At 36.9% G+C, this 19,549-nt stretch overlaps 1 protein-coding gene across 3 annotated transcripts in view; it reads left to right on the top strand.

Moving 5' to 3' along the window:
* LOC125233850 (protein unc-13 homolog B) overlaps positions 1-19,549 on the top strand; it is a 463,752-nt gene that overhangs the window by 421,132 nt on the left and 23,071 nt on the right. For all 3 annotated transcript variants that reach the window (XM_048139988.1, XM_048139987.1, XM_048139986.1), the window contains 3 exons: positions 1,334-1,475; positions 1,696-1,822; positions 2,338-2,478. In XM_048139988.1, coding sequence (XP_047995945.1) covers positions 1,334-1,475; positions 1,696-1,822; positions 2,338-2,478 — 410 coding nt within the window. The remainder of the gene's footprint in view (positions 1-1,333; positions 1,476-1,695; positions 1,823-2,337; positions 2,479-19,549) is intronic.

Below are 19,549 nucleotides of genomic sequence, written 5' to 3'. Positions count from 1 at the left end.
CAACAATATAATTATGGATTTCCCTTATTAGGTATAATTGCAGTTGTCAAGGAAATTTTGCATACCCTACTTGAATCCATACTAACCCGAACCAATCACGGTCGACTTGCACCGCCTCTGATCACTTTCATCAACAAATCGTAGTTAGGTTTCATTAAAACAGGAAATTCCACGAATCAAACACACCACTTTTTAACAACACGAAACTTGAATCAATCATGCACACGGAATTATTATATTTAAAGACCACATGACTTTAATAACAATGATCGCAAAATACCGACACGTCTGCTGGAATTACACGATTGCATGAGTTTCACGACAATAACACTTAATTGTTACTATTACTAATGGTTTCAGGAGCCTGCTTACTAACTTGCAAATGAAGAGACCCGAATGTAACTATAACTTCTCTGATAGGTAGTCATGACCCCTACACCTGTCTCCCAAATAGCTACACCCTAGTAATTAAATCGAATGAAGTTTCAACTACTGAATGAAATAAGAGCATGACGAATGAAAATACTCTTTTATCGAATTGAAAGTAAAGATGCTGACGCCTTTACTTCTACATATACTCATCCATTATTTTCGATTCGTGAAAATTCCAGAATCATTAGCATTGACTGCCGCGCATATCTTTTAGACCTCTTCTTTGAAACTTTCCTGGTCGAAGTTTGCATTAGAAGTTGCGATAATGTAGTCGCTATGATCTACTTGTTTTAGAGTTGGAATTTGGGCATAGACAGAAAGTTTTGTAGTTTTTTGAAGCTAGTGTCTTCTTCTTGACCCCCAACCTCGATAGACACGAATCCCGATTGTAGTGTTTCGACACGATCTTCACTTACACCGTTTTTAGTATGAAGGTAAGAATGTTTGCAGCACAATTACATTTAAAATGCTAATGTGACATGTCACCTGACAAATTAAACGGCACGACAAATATTATTATATCAACTTTTAATATTATTTTACAACTTTCTATTGTAAAGAGCTACACAAGCAGTGAGTTTGATCTTTGAAAGACTTAGTGGCAAGAGGTTTATCAGAAGTCGTTCGAGCTTGACATAGGTCGGCTTTCAAAGGTCCATTGAAAGGTCCCATATATGGTACTAATGAGCCTTTTTGATATATATCCCTTTTTGATCCTTTCACTTGCCGGCAGGATATATTTAACAATAAATCGACTTGGACGGAGAGATATCTTTATGTATTGAATTCTAAAAAGAGCGAGAATTTATGTACCTTGCAATTGAGATCGCTAAAGCTAGAATATTGTTTGAATGGAACTATGTTTTAGCTATTTTTTACTAAATTAGCCCTTCGTGGGCAGTTATCTGTGCTCAAGGGTTAATCGCCAAAGACAAGAGTGGGACTTCGGACCCCTACGTTACTGTCCAAGTCAGCAAAGTCAAGAAGCGGACGAGAACCATGCCCCAAGAACTTAACCCCGTCTGGAACGAAAAATTTTACTTGTAAGTTATATTCAATTCTCCACTTCGCTACCCGCTTTGTACAGGCTTATTGAAAACTAGAGGGCAAGTTATCGCAAATTACAGCTGGTAAATCCAATTTTGGGTTGTGCTTGAAATTTGTGTAGACTTTGTCCGCTGTTTTGCTGATGTTGCGATGAAGCCATAAACAAGATACAAAGTGGCAGGAGTGAGGTTTTAATGTTGGTTGTTAACTTTGCAGCGAGTGTCATAATTCATCGGACCGTATCAAAGTACGCGTGTGGGATGAGGACAACGACCTGAAATCTAAGCTTCGACAAAAGCTGACGAGGGAGTCTGACGATTTCCTGGGACAGACGATTATTGAAGTAAGCGTCTACCAAGCTTGTCAATTTATTACATGTCTTTACAGGATTGAATCAATTACTGAATTAAGCTTAAATAATATTGTTCATTAAAATCGTATGACGTGTTATCGCAATAGTCTCTATCAATTTAAGAAGTGATAATCGGTAATATCGGTATGGTAAGTGATGTCGATATTTTGACGACCGGTCTGGCTCAGTCGGTAGTGACCCTGCCTGCTAAGCCGCGGCCCTGGGTTCGAATCCCGGTAAGGGCAGTCATTTTTGTGATGAGCACAGATATTTGTTCCTGAGTCATGGATGTTTTCTATGTATATATGTAAGTATGTATTTATCTATATAAGTATTTATATCGTCGCCTAGTACCCATAGTACAAGCTTTGCTTAGTTTGGGGCTAGGTTGATCTGTGTAAGGTGTCCCCAATATATATATATGTATTATATTAATATAAGAGAAGTTCGAAAACCGCTTTATTGGTTAAAACAAAATGAGGTTAAAATTAAATGTTTACACCCAGGTTCGAACCTTGTCCGGTGAGATGGACGTGTGGTACAACCTGGAGAAGCGGACGGACAAATCGGCGGTGTCCGGCGCCATTCGGCTGCACATCAACGTCGAGATCAAGGGTGAAGAGAAGGTGGCGCCTTATCATGTCCAGGTCAGTGACTCTCTGTCTTATGTTCAAACTCTTTACATTTTGCTCCTTTTTGCTACGCTGTACACTCGGTGAGAAATTCTCAGAGGCGCTCCAACCCAATCCAAAAACGGCGAGATGAGAAGAGTAAGGTTGGGACAAAGAGGTACTAGTAGGTATATATGTTCAGATTCGCTCTCAGTCTGCCTCAGGGTATCTTGAGGAGTGTTATGTAGTTGCCTTAACCAAGATGAGGAGGATCCTGAACAAATGTTTAGTGTGTTTATTGCTATCACAATCGAGGCTTGAACCCACAACTTTTGTCTCAATAGACAAAGATAAGCGCACCTTTGGAGCAAAACCGACCTAACGCTGTAACAAATCCCTATCGAATTGGGTCGGTTTCACTCTAAAGGTGCGATAGATGAGATGTTAGCTGATTGCTGTACCAAACGTGTTAATATATTGATTTGTCCAGTTTATATTGCAAAAGTTACTTCCTTATCTGACTTTGCTTTCCCTTAGCATTCTTATAAAACAATAACAGCAATCCACGCGAACTCTCAACAGGTAGTTAAGGACGCTGGCATGCCGCCCTTTGGCCTTCTGCCAGTAATCACGTGTTTCAACCAATTACTAACTTGACTGATGGAGATAGTGAACCGTTAAACATCCGTTTCGGTTTGTTGTCGACGTGTTGATTCAACTTAATGTAATTCAGGGGTTGGATGTAAATCTAAAGCGTTTCATTAGATGGTTACATGCGTGACTGGTAAACGGGTACTTATCAAGAAACATTGCAATGTTGATAGGCGAAAATTTAAAAGTTGCATTTTTCACTTCTGGCGATTTAGCAGCACTTGCGCTCTGGCACGCGAGGCCGTACTACTAGAATTAGTGCTAAATCAATGAGTCGCGCGCGAAAATTCATTGATGCAAGGTGTGCTAATCGGTGACCGTAATCGCTTACCATCAGGTGGAGTAATCAACTTTTTCTTGTTACTCTTTGCCATGGATGCCTCTTCAATCAATTCTATAAGGTATTTCCATATGATATATAGAAAAGCATGTATTTTCAACAGTTTCTCTAACAATGTATGATACTTCTGTTTCCTGCTGATACAAGATACCAACAAGGAATAATTGATCGACCCAGATGAGCATAATGTTTCGTTTACACCTATATAATTTGAAAAAAAAGTGTCGCAGCTAATCAATTTCTTTTAAAAATGTTTTCTCAAATAAAATTAAAAATCTTATTTTTTACGTTAGCGCCTATACGTCTTCTTAATAACTCCATTCAACTTACATAATCTATTACACCTTGTTCGACTTCAATTGCGAACAAACAATTAAGACCGTTTATAAGAAGCCCTCGGATGCCCCAGTTCAATAGGCCAACTTTTCAGAATAAATGTGAAAAGTTCGCACGGCTAACTAAGCGGAGTACTCGTAGCTAATGCAAAAGAATAATTTCTTATTCCCTATAACTTTATTGTCTATCAATCTATAGCAGACTTTTAAGCGCCCGTCCTCGGACATAGGCTTTCTCTCCATTCCTCCACACCTTTCGGTCCATTGCCATCTACATCCAGTTCTCGCCAGCCTGTTGGCACATGTCATCTCTCAATCCCCGGGGCGGCTTGCCTCGACCGCGGGTGTTAGCGGACTTCCACTCCAGAGTTCGTCTCTCCCAGGGACTATGGTCTATCCTGGCAATGTGCCCAGCTTTCTATGTCAGATCTCCTCCACCACGTCTTTAAGTTTTGAGACCTCTATATTATAGGAGTAAAATCTCTAGCACGTTATCGTGAAGGGGCTCTTAAAATAGAATATTGATGCTAGCGGAGTCCACGTTGGGTTAACTATAGAAATAGGTAAGGTTCATGCATGCATAATGAATATTAAGAGTACCTGATTTAGAATTTTAGACCAACTCTTCATACGATCATTTATACCAACTGTTATTTTATTATTCATTACTTAAGAAGAAGACGTTTCTTCACCTCGTCTAGTCTGTGGCCATGAGTAAGCCCATTTAAAATTTCAAATAACAATTTCATATTACTGGGCAAACTCACATTTATGTATTTAAGCCTATTTCCAGAACTAGCTCAGTAGCTATTTGTGTTGTAGGTAAAAGATAGTAAACTAACGATAGTATATAGATGTGTCCGTCACATAGGTATATCTGGCAGATACACCTAATAAAGCAATATATCAATCTGTATATCTTCCTGAGATCTAACTGCAGATAATATACGTCATTTATGTAATTTAGATAGGTATGCAATTACCTCACAAACCATGTCACGTATATTGCCCAGCACAAGCATCAAGTTAAATGCTGATGCAGTGTTTTCGCTGCAAATGGTCCGTCCACAAATTTGCCTAAACTTACAGTAATTTCACCGGGCTGCAACTTACCGTAACTGTTGCTTAAAGCAGGATTTTATGCAGGAAATTTCCACTGTCCCGAACAAAGCCGGCTTCAGGTGATGTGCAAGTATAATTCCGTGGGAGTGCGTCCAGCACTATGAAACTTAAAAATGTTTATGTTAACTTGAATATTTAAAACTTCTACGTAGAACACTGCTCTGCTGCTCAGCGCTTTTACGTTTTAAAAATTATATAAAAACTTTTCTCATAACCCTTGAATCTTGCTGCGCGTTTCTTAGATATTTCGAATTGATGGGACTTGAGAATTAGTTGGTAAATGATTCTAACGGTAGATTAGACTTTAAGACGAATTAAGACTTGAGTTTGTAGCGCGTAATCGGATTTAATTTTCGGCAGAATGTTGTTTAATATGTTGCGTCGGTTCTAAATTTTTAGAACAACATCTATTCAAAATTAACCTTCTAAACGTGAAATGGGTTATGTAAGTTATTTTTCAGTACAGATGGTGCTTTTTTTACGTACTAGTGCGAGAAGTGATTCATTTCTTGTCAGGTCGAAACTTCGGAGGGCCATCTGTACTGAAATTCGTAACTCGTGTCGATTTTCGGTCGTGTTTTAATCTATCGCCACTCGTTTCGGACTCTGTTTTTCACACTTGTATCGTAATGTACTATTTCATGCTTAAGGGTTGAATAATTTTTGTTTTAGTTAACAAACCCAAATTATACATTATTCATATTCAACCTATTCAATTTTAACAAAATACCTATCATGAGCAGGGAGCGTACTTTTCGTGCCGGTGACATCAATTTGACGTCACGCTCCATATAGGGTGATCACAAATTGTTTTATTGTAAATTGTTAATCATTAGTCATTAATAATTTTAAGTTATGAATTTATTTGCATGGTAATGAATGCAAGAAGGATGGTGTGCTTTACGTTAGAGAGGAATTCTCTTTTATACGTATTTATTGTAATGTGTTGTTAACAATACTATTTTATTAAATTTATGTATAAAAACAAATGAAATAATTTTATTCACGTTTCACATTTCAAGTAGGTATTATTTATGCCACATGTAAATGGACTACTATATTTGAAGTAATTTGTACACGATTAAAATGATTGACGACTAATGATTAATAATTTACAATAAAACTATTTGGGATCAGCCTATACGGAGCGTGACGTCAGATTAATGTCATCGGCATGAAAAGTACGCTCCCTGATCATGAGGCATATTCACCATTTTTTGTGAAACTGTCAGAGATGACACAGACAAAATAAAACAGTTCCTATTAACCCCTCAAGCGCCTTGTTCCAGATCTGTCCCAGGCAATTTAAACTGTAATTAAAAGATTGAAAGTTATTAATTCAGTAGCAAATTTTTGACAACGGCGTTCCAGGGGTTAAACTCGATATCATTTATATAGCATCGAAATGAAATATGCAGCGAAAATAACCCGGAGAGTTGTAAAAGGTAGCCAACTGTTAATAAAACGTATTGTTTATTCCGAATTCGCGGGCCTTGTCGTATTTTAATCAACTTTTTCTGAAGATAAGATTTATTTACGAAGATTTTTTTTTAAATTGATTTACGTTATGAAAATGTGTGAAGCAAAAGTGGTTTGTCAGGAGCGTAGTAAATGGAAATCCGTGATATCTACCTACCCCTCTGGGAAACAGACGTGATTGTATGTATGTATGTGTAAGATTTATTATTGCTTTTTTTAACCCCCGACGCAATCGACGCGGTGTTATAAGTTTGGCGTGTCTGTTTTTCTGCGTGTGTCTGTCCGTGGCATTATAGCTCCCGAATGGATGAACCGATTTAGATTTAGTTCTTTTGTTTGAAAGCTGAATTAGTCGGGAGTGTTCTTAGCCATGTTTAATGGAAATCGGTCCACTGTGTCGGGGGCTTTTCAATATTTTGAGGTTAGGTTATTATCGAATTGATTACAACATGACACTTCTGATTCTGATAAAGTGGCTTAAGGTTTTATGGCGTTTGCAATTGTAGCTAAAGACGCCGGTTTGAATCTGGTCTTTACTACGGCTTCTTCACCTATCTACCTATGTATACCTACTACTCGCCGTTATTTCACTGGGAGAAAAACACAACCAATTTTCATGTTTGTTCAACAAGTTTTTTGGTTAAAATAGCGCCTACGTGCTTTTTGGTTCAAGCAACAAGTTAGATTCTGTTAAGTGCAAAGCGGATCGAGCATTATAGAGAGTTACTGTCGAAGTAAAATGTGTAATCACAGTGCATAGACTGCCATCTCTTGACACAGCCTTAAAACTTTTGAACCTCAGTTTTGACAATTTGGCCCATATTCTTAGCTTGATATGTCAAATATTAATATTAGCGCCTTCTAGCTAAGCGTACCCCAAAGGTGTAATGCCATCTAGGCCACCGTACCTTTTTCTGTATGGTACTGAGGTACGTTTTTTTTCTTAGACTTTGTCTGTCTATACGGAGTTATATATGTCTTTGGTTAAGTGTAACTAGTACATTCTACAAGTTACTCGTCATTTGAATCAAAAATATATTTGAATCAACAAGTCGATTTTATAAAACATAATATTGTTTTAAACATATATTTGGCTGATTCAATCAAAATAATATCTTTAAACAAGTTTGACCTTGTTGTTCGAACAAATTCGACTTGTATCATTAATATTGTGATTTATTCCGTTTACTAATACTTTTGTTTCAAACGGATAAACCCGCAACATGTCGAACTTCTTAAATTCACAATGCAAATTTCTCCCAGTATTCCAATGACCCAGCCATCAACACAAAACAAGGCATTAATAGTTCCTTTATCAGTTTTATAATTACGATTTTAGTAGGTGTAAATTTTATTACGCTTACGAAATTCATTATAATAATACAAAATAATTATTAAACTCTCAAAGACCACGGACACCGAAACCGCAGGAACAACGCGTCCTGAATAACATACTTATACGCGATTTAGTCCCTAAATAATATTAAACGTCGTGAAAATGAGATCCTTTAAAACTAACACGTCAACAATAACGTTTTAAAAATAATAATCTCCAGGGTACTTCCGAATCGAATCTCGCAAAGCTTTCAAGTAAAAAGCCAACAATACAACGGAACGCTGTAGGTCGCACAAAAAAAGATACAATCTTGCAAGATTCTGTACGCGACGTCCCGTCGGCTCTCAGGGTTTCATTTTAAATCCATGTTATTAAAAGTTACGGGCCTTTCAGTATTGAAACCTTTTTTTACCCGATACAGAACGGTGTAGTCAAAAGAATCGTGTATAAGTATAGGGAATTACTGTCAAATTGGAATGTGTATTCATACCGCATAGAGTGCCATCTCTCTTTCAACATGTTGAAAACATTTGAACGTCACTTTTGTAAATTTTTACCCATATCCTTTACTTTATATGTCTTATAATTGTTAAATATTAATATTGGGGCCATATAACCGAGAATAATTCAAAGTAGATACTTTATTTATTTTATTTATTTTAGTTCAGATGAACTAAAATAAATAAATATTTATGGCTCCGAGGTACGTTTTTTTTTTGTTTTACGGAAAGTATGTACGTCTTTGGTGTAGTCTAGTGTTCTGTAGATAAGCAGGGTGTCCTAGTTAGAGCAAGCTGTGTTGTAAATTATATAGTAACCTAACAGGTATTCCGTGAATGCTTCTTCGAAGAGAATTTACATTGACGCGGTTTCTCAGTATTGTGTTTATTTCACGGTAAATAAAGACTGTGTTTAATAAAGATTAAAGATTGTGTTTATAAATATGTTATAAATGGAAAAGTGTTATATCTAAACGTGTCTCTGTTGAAACCATTGGTTGATACTATTTATAATACAGTATGTAATTTAATCCCGTCTATAACAAAACATATACAAATCACGTCTGTATTTCCATGAGGGACAGACAGAGCATATGAAACTGCTCAAGTTTCAAGTCCTCTTAGCGGTAACGGGTTGATGAAAAACAAATTTGTGGCATTGCTGTGACGAGTTTACCTTTTACCCACATCACAATCCTCCAGGACCACCAAGTTGAATTCCTAAAATGTTGAAATCCCGAAATGTTGACTTTCCCAGAATGTTGATTTTTTTCAGTTTCGCAAAATGTTGAATTCTTATAACGTTGAAATATTAAAAAGTTGAATTCTCAAAATGTATACTTTCAACATTTCGGGATTTCAACACTTTAGGTTTAAGTTTCCTGGAATCTTTTTTTAACATGGGTACTTTTTTTTGGTCCTAATAGGAGAAAAAAAATGTCCCAAGATTTCCAGACATTTTTGGGATTGTCCATCCCGTTACCGATATAGCTATGAAAAAATGGTAAACGGAATGGAAAACAAATCTTGGGGCTTGGGATCCTTTCTCCTATCAGGCTATCAGGATTAAAAGAGTCCGCGATTCTTTGAAGAAATCACATAAAAATTACCAAATAAACCAAATACCGTTTAACACTAAAGACCTACTTAATCTTTCTGGTATAGCCCATTGGTTGACTGGTAGAGAATGCCTCAAAGCATTAAGTTCGCCATTTATACTTCTGTATTGTGCAATAAAGTTTAAATAAATAAATAAAAAAGTTTAAATATGCCCTGAAACTATATAGCATGTAACAAAAGTCAATAGGGTGCATTGAGATAATTTCGACATACAGAAATGCTTGGGTAATTTCGAAAGGGGAATCTTGATATGATGGAAATAATGGTGATTTTCATGTGACTTTCAAAATTAGACGACGTTCGAAATTACCCCATTGCACCCTACTTCAACAGCCGACAGGGTCAATACCCTAGCTGATTGCTATTTGAGCGGAAAAAATCGTAACTCATTTTTTTCGAACTACGAAATTTTTTCACTTGTGTCGCACTTAGGGTCATTAGTAACCCTATCAGCTGTTAAAGTATCACTCGGGACCTTTGCTACACCCTGTAGGTACCTACTGCAAATTCAATCTTATGGAAATTCAACATTTTAGGGTTCACCATACCGCAAAATCAACTTTCTGCAAATTCAACATTTTAGGATTCGACAAGCTGCTAATTCAACTTTATGCAATTTGGACATAAAAAGAACTCAACACAATGCAAATTCAACATTTTAACATTCAACATCCTGCAAATTCAACTTTTTGCAAATTCAACATTTTAGGAATTCAACTTGGTGGTCCTGGAGGATCACAATTGAACCCAAATGCCAAAGTCGACTTTTACGACAGCTACGGAAGGAAGCCAACAGGAGGTGGTGATATTTTTACTTGGGTGCACAAATTAAAAATAGTAAATAACTACGAAATAAGTTCCATTTTGGGTGTTGCTTAAGGAATAAACAACGTACTTAACCCTTAAAATGTTTAGTAACCCCTCGGCATGTGAATTGATGATCCTAAACTTATTAGTGTTCCAACATTTCTAGTGGTGAGTCAAACTTTGTAATTTCCTCGTTAGCGTCTCACAATAAGGGGTAATTAGGGAACTTGCGACACGTGACAGGGTCGGGGGTTAGTTACACTGCATTTCGTTTCTTTTTTATGAATATTTGTTGTAAAAGGGGGGTTGTTATAAGTTTATTTTTTGCTTTAACCAGGTCCATCAACGCCATGAATTAGAATTTCAAATGAATTTGAGAAAACATTAATTCTAAAAACATATTTTTATCTTTAAGCGTTTGTTCACTGTTTTACGATCGAAAAAAAAAAATATTTTGAAATCTTTTTATTTAGGTATTATTAATAAAAACCGAATCTTTCTTTATTTTCTGAGTGTATAACTGTATATGAAACCCCCGAGGACTTTTTTAGCTTTTTAGAAAGGTACTTTACTCAACTTGCATAACTACAACTTGTTAAGATACCTTGCACTACCTTGGCATTGTCTGGAAATATTTTGAATGTTACATAATAGTATTTTTCAGTACAGAATGGTGTTTTTTTCACGCACTAGTGCGAGAAGTGGTTCATTATATGCCAGGTCGAAACTTCGGAGGCTCATCTGTACTGAAAAACGTCGTACGATACACGTGCGAAAAGGAAATTCGTAACTCGTGTCGATTTAAAACACTCCCTTCGGTCGTGTTTTAATTTATCGCCACTCGTTTCGAACTTCCTTTTTACGCACTTGTATCGTAATGTACTATTTAAGTCGTTTTCTCCTATTTCATACACGTATGGTGCAGCAGTGTGCGTACCCTAACTCTTTCATCTGTCAGTGGCAGAACGCAATCAGAGGCGGCTTTGTTTTTGCGCTTTAGAAAAATACTTTCAGTTGTCTGGGCTGGAACGGTTTTACAGTTTACGTTAGTAGTAGGTTACGAATACCTTAGCATTTTGTTATTTGTATTAAAGGACATGTATACATATGGAAGGGTCAGTTGGAAGTGGAAGACCTAGGCGAACTTTTCTCGACGAAATCGGGGAAATATTGCAAAAAGGTCAGGTCAGAAGTACTCGAAACCGACGAGCGTGTATGAGAAACGTTATGAAAGTGTGTGAAACGAAAGCGGTTTGTCAGGATCGTAGTAAATGGAAGTCCGTGATCTCTGCCTACCCCTCTGGGAAACAGGCGTGATTTTATGTATGAATGTATGTATGTTTTTATGGTATGTTTTCATTTGTATGTGGCTGTCAATGGTAATTAGAAGGCAAATAAAAACTCAATTTTATTTAATTCCCAAAAGTGAAGTTTTTTTGATAAGATGAGCATACAGTTTTAGCTCAAATTATTGTGACCGTCAAAATTACGTTGACTGACCTTGAATAGTCTCGCAAAAAAGCAGAAGAATTCTTAAATAATGTCTAGGGCTTCTTTCCATTCCATTGGACTTTATGTAAGTACTTTCAGACTCATCGTAATTTATCTTGTCGTGTTTTGGTCTGCGAGTGACTATACAAAGATAGGATGTTATTGATCGAGCATCTGAATAATCGAATCCCATGTTTTTGCTAGCCCAATATTAATGTAACAAAGCGAGGAAAGAGCTAACTATTATATACTGTCGTTTAGCGTATTCGCTCCCTGAACCTGCTATAGATGTACCTCAAACCCTTATACAAGGTGCTCGCGAGGAACCCATATAACTTTAACGGCATATTCTTGGTCACATTTTAAGACTAAAATTGCGTATACACTTTTCTAGATTTCGTCTAGTTTCAGAGTTATTGCCAATTAAAAAAAAACATTTCCGTATTGTTACTCAGTAGAAAAGGTCTTCTTAACGGCGCTGATGCGCAATTGTGGAGCATAGTCTCACAGTAGTCATTGATAGATGTCAAAATGTGACAAGAAAAACTTCCAAAAAATTTGGTTTTTAGAAAAATAAATTAAGGAACTCATTTTAATTGCCAACTTTATGTATAAAAATTACTTTTTATGTGAAAATACGTCCAAAAAAATAAAAAAAAAAAATAAAAAAATTTTTTCGCGAAAAATTTTAAAATTCATATAACATTTTTTTCCCCTCACTAGCTCGGAAACACGTGTTTTGTCCTTTAATACCAGCGGGTAAAAACCCATTTTACCCACTAGTGGGTAAAGTAATTTGACCTTGAATAAAGTCAAATTAACTGCTTTAAAATTGATAAAAGAAAGTGAATCTAGTAATAAAGATGATTTACCACCTGTGGAACTACTGGAAGCAGTGATAAACGCATTTTTTGCGTTGTAGTTTCCTCGCTATAGTGAGGGGAAAAGTTTTGTGTTACACTAGGGTGCAAATGTATTTTACTTCTCGTGTGTTAAAATACAACTTTGCCCCCTTGTATAACAAATAACTATTATTTCTTTTGGCCTTAGAAACGCGTGGTTCAAGTTATGCGGGTTCCTCGCGAGCACCTTGTATACTTACCTACTTAGTAGACGCGTGTGTGTGTGTGTGTGTGTGTGTGTGTGTGTGTACCTGTGTGTGTGTGTGTGTGTGTGTGTGTGTGTGTGTGTGTGTGTGTGTGTGTGTGTGTGTGTGTGTGTGTGTGTGTGTGTGTGTGTGTGTGTGTGTGTGTGTGTGTGTGTGTGTGTGTGTGTGTGTGTGTGTGTGTGTGTGTGTGTGTGTGTGTGTGTGTGTGTGTGTGTGTGTGTGTGTGTGTGTGTGTGTGTGTGAGTGGATTTCTCTCGCCCTACCTATGACCACACTATTGTGAATGAGTATTACGACCCCAATCGTCAGGTTGGTCTGTGTCTCCATGTTGACATAGTAGTTTTATACTACGATATGAACAGCCGCTGCATAATGCATATATTAAATATTAATAAGGAAAACAACCAAAAAAGACAGTCATAACTCATAACTAACTTTACCAGTTAAAAGTTTGATAAGTACTTGTTATTTGGAATAGTATTTGAACACAGCAAGTAACTATTAAAAAAATGTAAACGGTAAACCTAACCTACGGTGTACCTGCGTGGTGACGGGTTAAGAATTTCACCACCCCCTTTCTTCCCGTGGGTGTCGTAGAAGGCGACTATGGGATATGGGTTAAATTGTGGCGTAGGCGAGAGGCTGGCAACCTATCACTACAATGTCACAGTTTCGTTTCCTTTCGCCCCTTTATTTGCCAAGAGTGGCACTGAAGCTTTGGTAGTTTCATGTGCTCTGCCTACCCCTTTATGGGATACAGGCGTGATTGTATGTATGTATGTATGTAAACGGTAAAGTTACTCAATGATTACTGGCATCGGTGTTCTGGTCACCACGCCCCCTTTCCAAAGGTATAATTTCCTATGAATGACTCTTTGTAACCTGCAGTTAGGCCAATAATATTATTTAAGTATTATGTCTTCTTCTTTCAACTGTAGAAATTAGTCTATTACTAGCTTTTGCGCGCGGCTTCGCTCGCGTTAAATTCGAAAATAGCGGAACGCTCCATACAAACTTCCACCCTCTATTTTAGGGATGTGGGTGCTTAGAAAGAGACAAAAAGTAGCCTATGTCACTCTCCACCCCTTCAACTATATTCGTCGCTCCGTTTTGCCGTGAAAGACGGACAAAGAAACAGACACACACACTTTCCCATTTATAATATTAGTATGGATATAATTTTTACTGAAATTAAATTATACCTTTGAGTGCTTGGTCAGGGACTGTAGCAAAGAGTGCGACCGTTGATGCTGCGTAGTGGATCTCAGATCTTGTTCGCATTAGTGCGACAGAGCCAGTTGCGTATTTTTTGCCACGGAGAGTTAAGAATTGTACTGTTGGCTACAGCGCAGTAATTGTGCCTAACCACAAAGACCCAAATTACCTAAACATTCAAAATTGTATAATGTGTCAGTAAACCTCACTTTGCTAAAATTATACACATTTTGCCAGCATACCCTAAATTTGCAGGACGAAAATTTATTAAGCAGGGTAATTTTATTTAGTAACGAGCGGGGCAAATGGATGTATTTATACTGAATTTTGGAGTTGGTAGAGTTGAATACAGCTTTTAGTTTTAACTAACATTTTGTTTAGTTTTGTGTGTACTCAAAATTGTGGCTCATTTTGGTGTAGTTTCAATATTTTAAATACAAATTGAAATATTCAAAAATATAAATTAACTACACGTCTTTTTATTATGTATTGTAGCTCGAACGGCCTAATGTGTTCACGACCTAACGTGTAAATGATTGCAAGTACGTATAATGAAAAATGAAGCCAATGAGCTACACAAAAAATGAAAAAGAAAGCTACAATTAGCTGTTTAAAAACGCAGAAATCACACACAAACGGACTGAAAACATTACGCCCAAGTTGCACGTTTTCGTCATTTACTACAGAAAACAAGTCTCGGCCCACTTTACCATGCTATTACGAGCTTCTGTATAGCTTAATAACTTACGTACATTATTCCTGTAAAAAGCCTTAACTAAATATCCGATTCGCGATATTTTTAAAAGTAAACCTTATATTAAAGGGATCGGGGTTATTTTACTGTACTGTTGAGGTTTAAGGTTGGAAAGGGTCGGTGGTCAATGTTCTCACGCGAGCCAGTTCTAATTGCATTACTTCGGCGTTTGAAGTGAGAGAGGATTTTTACGTTCAACAATGGAAATAGGAGGACTTTGTTGGAATATTATGTGGGCAAAAGAAGGGTTTTTAATATACTTGGTGAGTTGCACCAAACCGCATGCCACATTTTTTTTGTAGTCAGGGCAAAAATATGTATCGAAAAATTCGTCATAGTGCATAGTGATGTGCAAGTTGCGGAAACATTCCAAAAAAATCTTAAATTTCTTGAAAAATTCACGAAACTTTCACGAAAAATAAAGGGAATTGAAATTTATGAAATGGAAAGTTTCCATCCATACAATTGTCCATACAAAGAATGGAAAGTTTCCGAAGTTTTCCAATGCGAAAATTTCAGAATTTTGGAAACTTTCCGTCGGCACATCTGTAATAGTACCTACATATGGTGGGTACTGCGGCACACAGGATTGAGAGTATAAAGTACGGATAATGAATGTGAATGAATGAATGTAATAAGCGTTTAGAATGATCTATTAGTCATAATATATCTACAAATTATCCCTCTAACTGTAAAACTCCCGTGATACCCAAACATATAAAAAAAAAAAACGTTTTTCCCGCTTAAAATATTTTTAAATATTATCCCTCTATTTAAAATATTGAATAAATATTAGGTCATGCCCCCATGGGTATTATTTTATATGGATTGGTGTAGGTACCACTTGTAATCATTGTAAAGTACAGCGAGGCAAATCTCGACTGGGGGACAATTGTAACTATTCCATTTTTTTTTCATTATTACACTAGGATGTTGAGTTCTACATGGATCCACTGAACACGCCTACCATATATCACCGGTGGGCACTCTATTTAGTAGTGAAAACATTGTAAAACATGAAAAAAAAATAACTAGTTACATTTGCCCCCCAGTCGAGATTTGCCCCGATGTATCTTAATTCATTTCATTTCTTTAAAAACAATAAAACACTTTTCTTAATTTTGTAATTTAGTGGATTCGAAATGATTTCTTACAGTTTTATACCAAAATAATTGTACTAGGGTGAATCAACTTTTCTTGTCTGTTATTGTCATGGTTACGGTCTCCTGGGTCACGCTGGTTTTATGCAAAAATATGCTACATAAACTTTGCAAACATGCATTTTTCTGGTGTTAACAAGCCCTTTCCTTAATTTGCCACCTACATTACATATTTACATGGACTACATGCATGTTTGCACAATTTCAGTAGCATAATTTTGCATAAAACCAGCGTGACTCAGGGGACCGTAACCATGGCAATAACAGACAAGAAAAAGTTGATTCACCCACTACCTTTTGAAGAAGCCCAATGTCCAAAGACAACTTGACTAAATACCTCCCAATCCCAAACAATACTGGCATACAAGTAAAAGCCTTTTAGCCGCTTCTTACGATGGGGTCAAGTGTAATCCGAGGAAGGTGACGAAGTAATAACCACTTATCACAGTTGGGTGCTCAACGAACCGCACATCTACTCCATAAAATGATGTAGGTATATAATAGTATGTATTTATGTTCAATATCCATACTAATATTAAGTACAAATGCGCGTGTCTCTGTTTGCTTTTCCGTCTTTCACGGCCAAACGGAGCGATGAATTGACGTGATTTTTGAAGTGGAGATACTTGAAGAGATGAAAAGGGACATAGGCTTCATTTTGTCTCTTTGCTACCCCCCATTTCCCTAAAAGGGGGGGTGAAAATTTGTATAGAGCATTCCACAATTTTCAAATTTAACTCGAGTGAAATCGCGGACAAATGCTAGTGTTCAAGATTGCTTTATAACTGTACAGTAGTAGCAAGAGATTTTAACAATCGAATGGTCGAGATTTAGTCAGGTCGGAATAATTGATATCAATACTATATTCTTCTAAATCTAGAGCGTCTAGAGACTTTCGCTGACGTGTGTACAAAACAAAATCTATAGAACAGCCAAATTCTTTTTCGCGATTTCGGCATTGGTCCCAGAATAAAAGTATTTTATGTTGTTATAAATAAATTCAGAGCTGACCATTGAACTTGGCACCCATTTAGATATAGCTTCCTTTTTCATTGAAGTGAATAACTAAGGCATATATAATATTATTAAGCTGGGCTCTCATTTCACATTTATGTTTTTGATGGGATATAGATGTATCTAAAATATGAGGTTCCTGTGTAAGATTATAATTTATGTTGGACCAAGGCTCCTGAATATACCTGCCTTATACAATTACTGACTGCAAATGTTATATATTATGCTGTGTGACTTCACTCACACTAAACGAATATTTTACCACCGTATTCATCACCATATCTAGAAACTCCTATGAAAGAATCCCATGCAAATTGTCTAATACAATAGCAGATTGAAATGCCCGAATGGAACATTTTATTGTTTGTCCCGTGGTTGGCATTCTAATACATCTGATAGATTTTATTCCTTCTATTTGTATACATGACTAAGTCATTTAAACCACTGAACAATTTTAAAATGCTCAACGTATAATGGTTCTAATTTGAAATTCCCCCCGCGGCACAATTCGGGCTGTGGTCTTTGCGTCCCGATCTTTCACTTGAATTTTACGTTCATAATGTTCGGTAAGGCTTTCCTGACAAATTACGATGTTCTTCGACGAGTTTTGAGTGGGTATAGCGATGCCTAATTGGATTTTGAAATTTGAATGGAAGATACTGCTGGGCGGAGTGGTTGTTATACCTATTTTTTTTTTTTTTTTTTTAGATAGCCCGTTTATGTGTCCCACTGCTGGGCAAAGGCCTCTCCCCGTGATTTCCACAGCTCCCGTTGGTGTGCTATTTCTGGCCAATTAGTCATGAAGGTGTCAAAGTCGTCCCGCCATCTCCGTCTGGGCCTTCCACGTCCGCGCTTAATTTGAGGCATCCACTTGGTGGCTATGCTGGCCCACCTATCCGGGTGCATGCGACAAACGTGGCCTGCCCAGTCCCACTTTAGTCTGGCGGTTTTCTCCCCCACATCAGCTATTCGTGTTTTGGAGCGCAGTGCAGTGTTTCGGATGCGATGTTATACCTATACATAGGGAAATCTAAAGACTTAAACCACGCGTTTCTGAGGTCAAAAGAAGATAATATAGCATACTAGCTTTTTCCCGCGGCTTCGCTCGCGTTAGAAAGAGACAAAAAGTAGCCTATGCCACTCTCCATCCTTTCAACTATCTCCGCTTAAAAAATCACGACGATTCGTCGGTCCGTTTTGCCGTGAAAGACGGACAAACAAACACACACACACACACTTTCCCATTTATAATATTAGTATGGATTAAGTATGCAATAATTTTAAACTTGGACAATAGCTCTCATTTCTCCACTGTTATGCGAAGAAGCGAGGTTATTCGAATCAATAAAATAAATGAGCTCAATGAGCTAAAAACTGCGTTTGAACGGTTTTTAGTATGAATAGGTAGACATTTGACCACGATCACACCTGATGGTAAGTGATGATGCGGTCTACGGTGGAGCACGCTTACCTATGAGATACCTATTTACTCTTGCTTTAAAGATACCTGGATTGTACTCATGCGGAAACACAGGCCCAGGCAGGGCATTCCACTCCTTGGCGTTTCATTTGCAATGAAGTACGTCATGCTTTCTTGTCCGATAAGCGTATAAATACATTGGGAGATTTATTACCTGTGGCGTACAGAATCAGGCATCTGCTGTCCAGTTCTTAACTTTTTTTAGGACACAATTTTTACACATTCTGCCAAGTTAGAGATGAAAGTTTTATATTACGGATGTAGAGCGAAATGTTTTTCTTTCGTATTTTTACGGAAACGTACCAACACCAATTACCAATGTATCTTGCAACAGGCTACTAGACTCATATCGAATTTGGCAAAATAAATGATTGTATTTTGTAGTATTTGATTAATTTTGGGTATAAAAAGTGTATTTTGACTACGTATTTTCGATTGAAAATGTGTGTAATTTTTTATTTATTTTGGCCACCGAAAACGCTGTCAGCGATGAAGTGACGTCACGAATTCGAACCTTACTGCATGTCAAAACAATCATTGACATATTGAACTGTATGCCTTCATACTTCAAAAGTCAGAAAATGTTGTTTTCGAATAGAATGACCTAATGACAGATAATCTATAGATTAACATGACTGTGTTGTTTTCGCTTGATTACGTAAAAGTATCATTTAAAAATATTTTTTGCTGTTTTTAAGTCATAATAAAATATGGTTATATTTTATTTCGGTTAATTGGACAGTGCTTAGCTTAATCATATAAGACAGACTTTAAACAAGGGTCGAGCAGCCTATTTCAGTCAGTCGCAGTACAAGAAGTACTAACATTGTCTGAACTAGCTTCGTGCGTTTCCGTAAAAAACGAAGGAAAAAGATTTGTATAATAAAATTTAAGAATCTAATAGGTACATGCCCAGTCCCCCAGAGATGAAGCCAGTGGAAGCGTAGATAATAACGTCACGCTAAAAGCCATTTTAATGGCTGGCTCTCCCATTCTTCGAATAACAATGATGGCGGTAATTAAGGTTCGCTATTACATTAGATTGCTGACTCGTACATTCTTCTTTGGTGACGACAAAAACGGATATTTCGGAAGAAAGGTCTGTACATGATCAAGCTATTAATCTTGGGTATTTATATATTATATTTTATTTAATTAACTTCTTTTAATCAATACTAATAACCGAAACGACTAAT

This window comes from Leguminivora glycinivorella, chromosome 15 (assembly GCF_023078275.1).
Source record: "Leguminivora glycinivorella isolate SPB_JAAS2020 chromosome 15, LegGlyc_1.1, whole genome shotgun sequence".
In the NCBI taxonomy this organism is placed as follows: domain Eukaryota; kingdom Metazoa; phylum Arthropoda; class Insecta; order Lepidoptera; family Tortricidae; genus Leguminivora; species Leguminivora glycinivorella.
The sequence above is the reverse complement of the archived record's forward strand: the minus strand, read 5'-3'. Positions and strand labels throughout refer to the sequence as shown.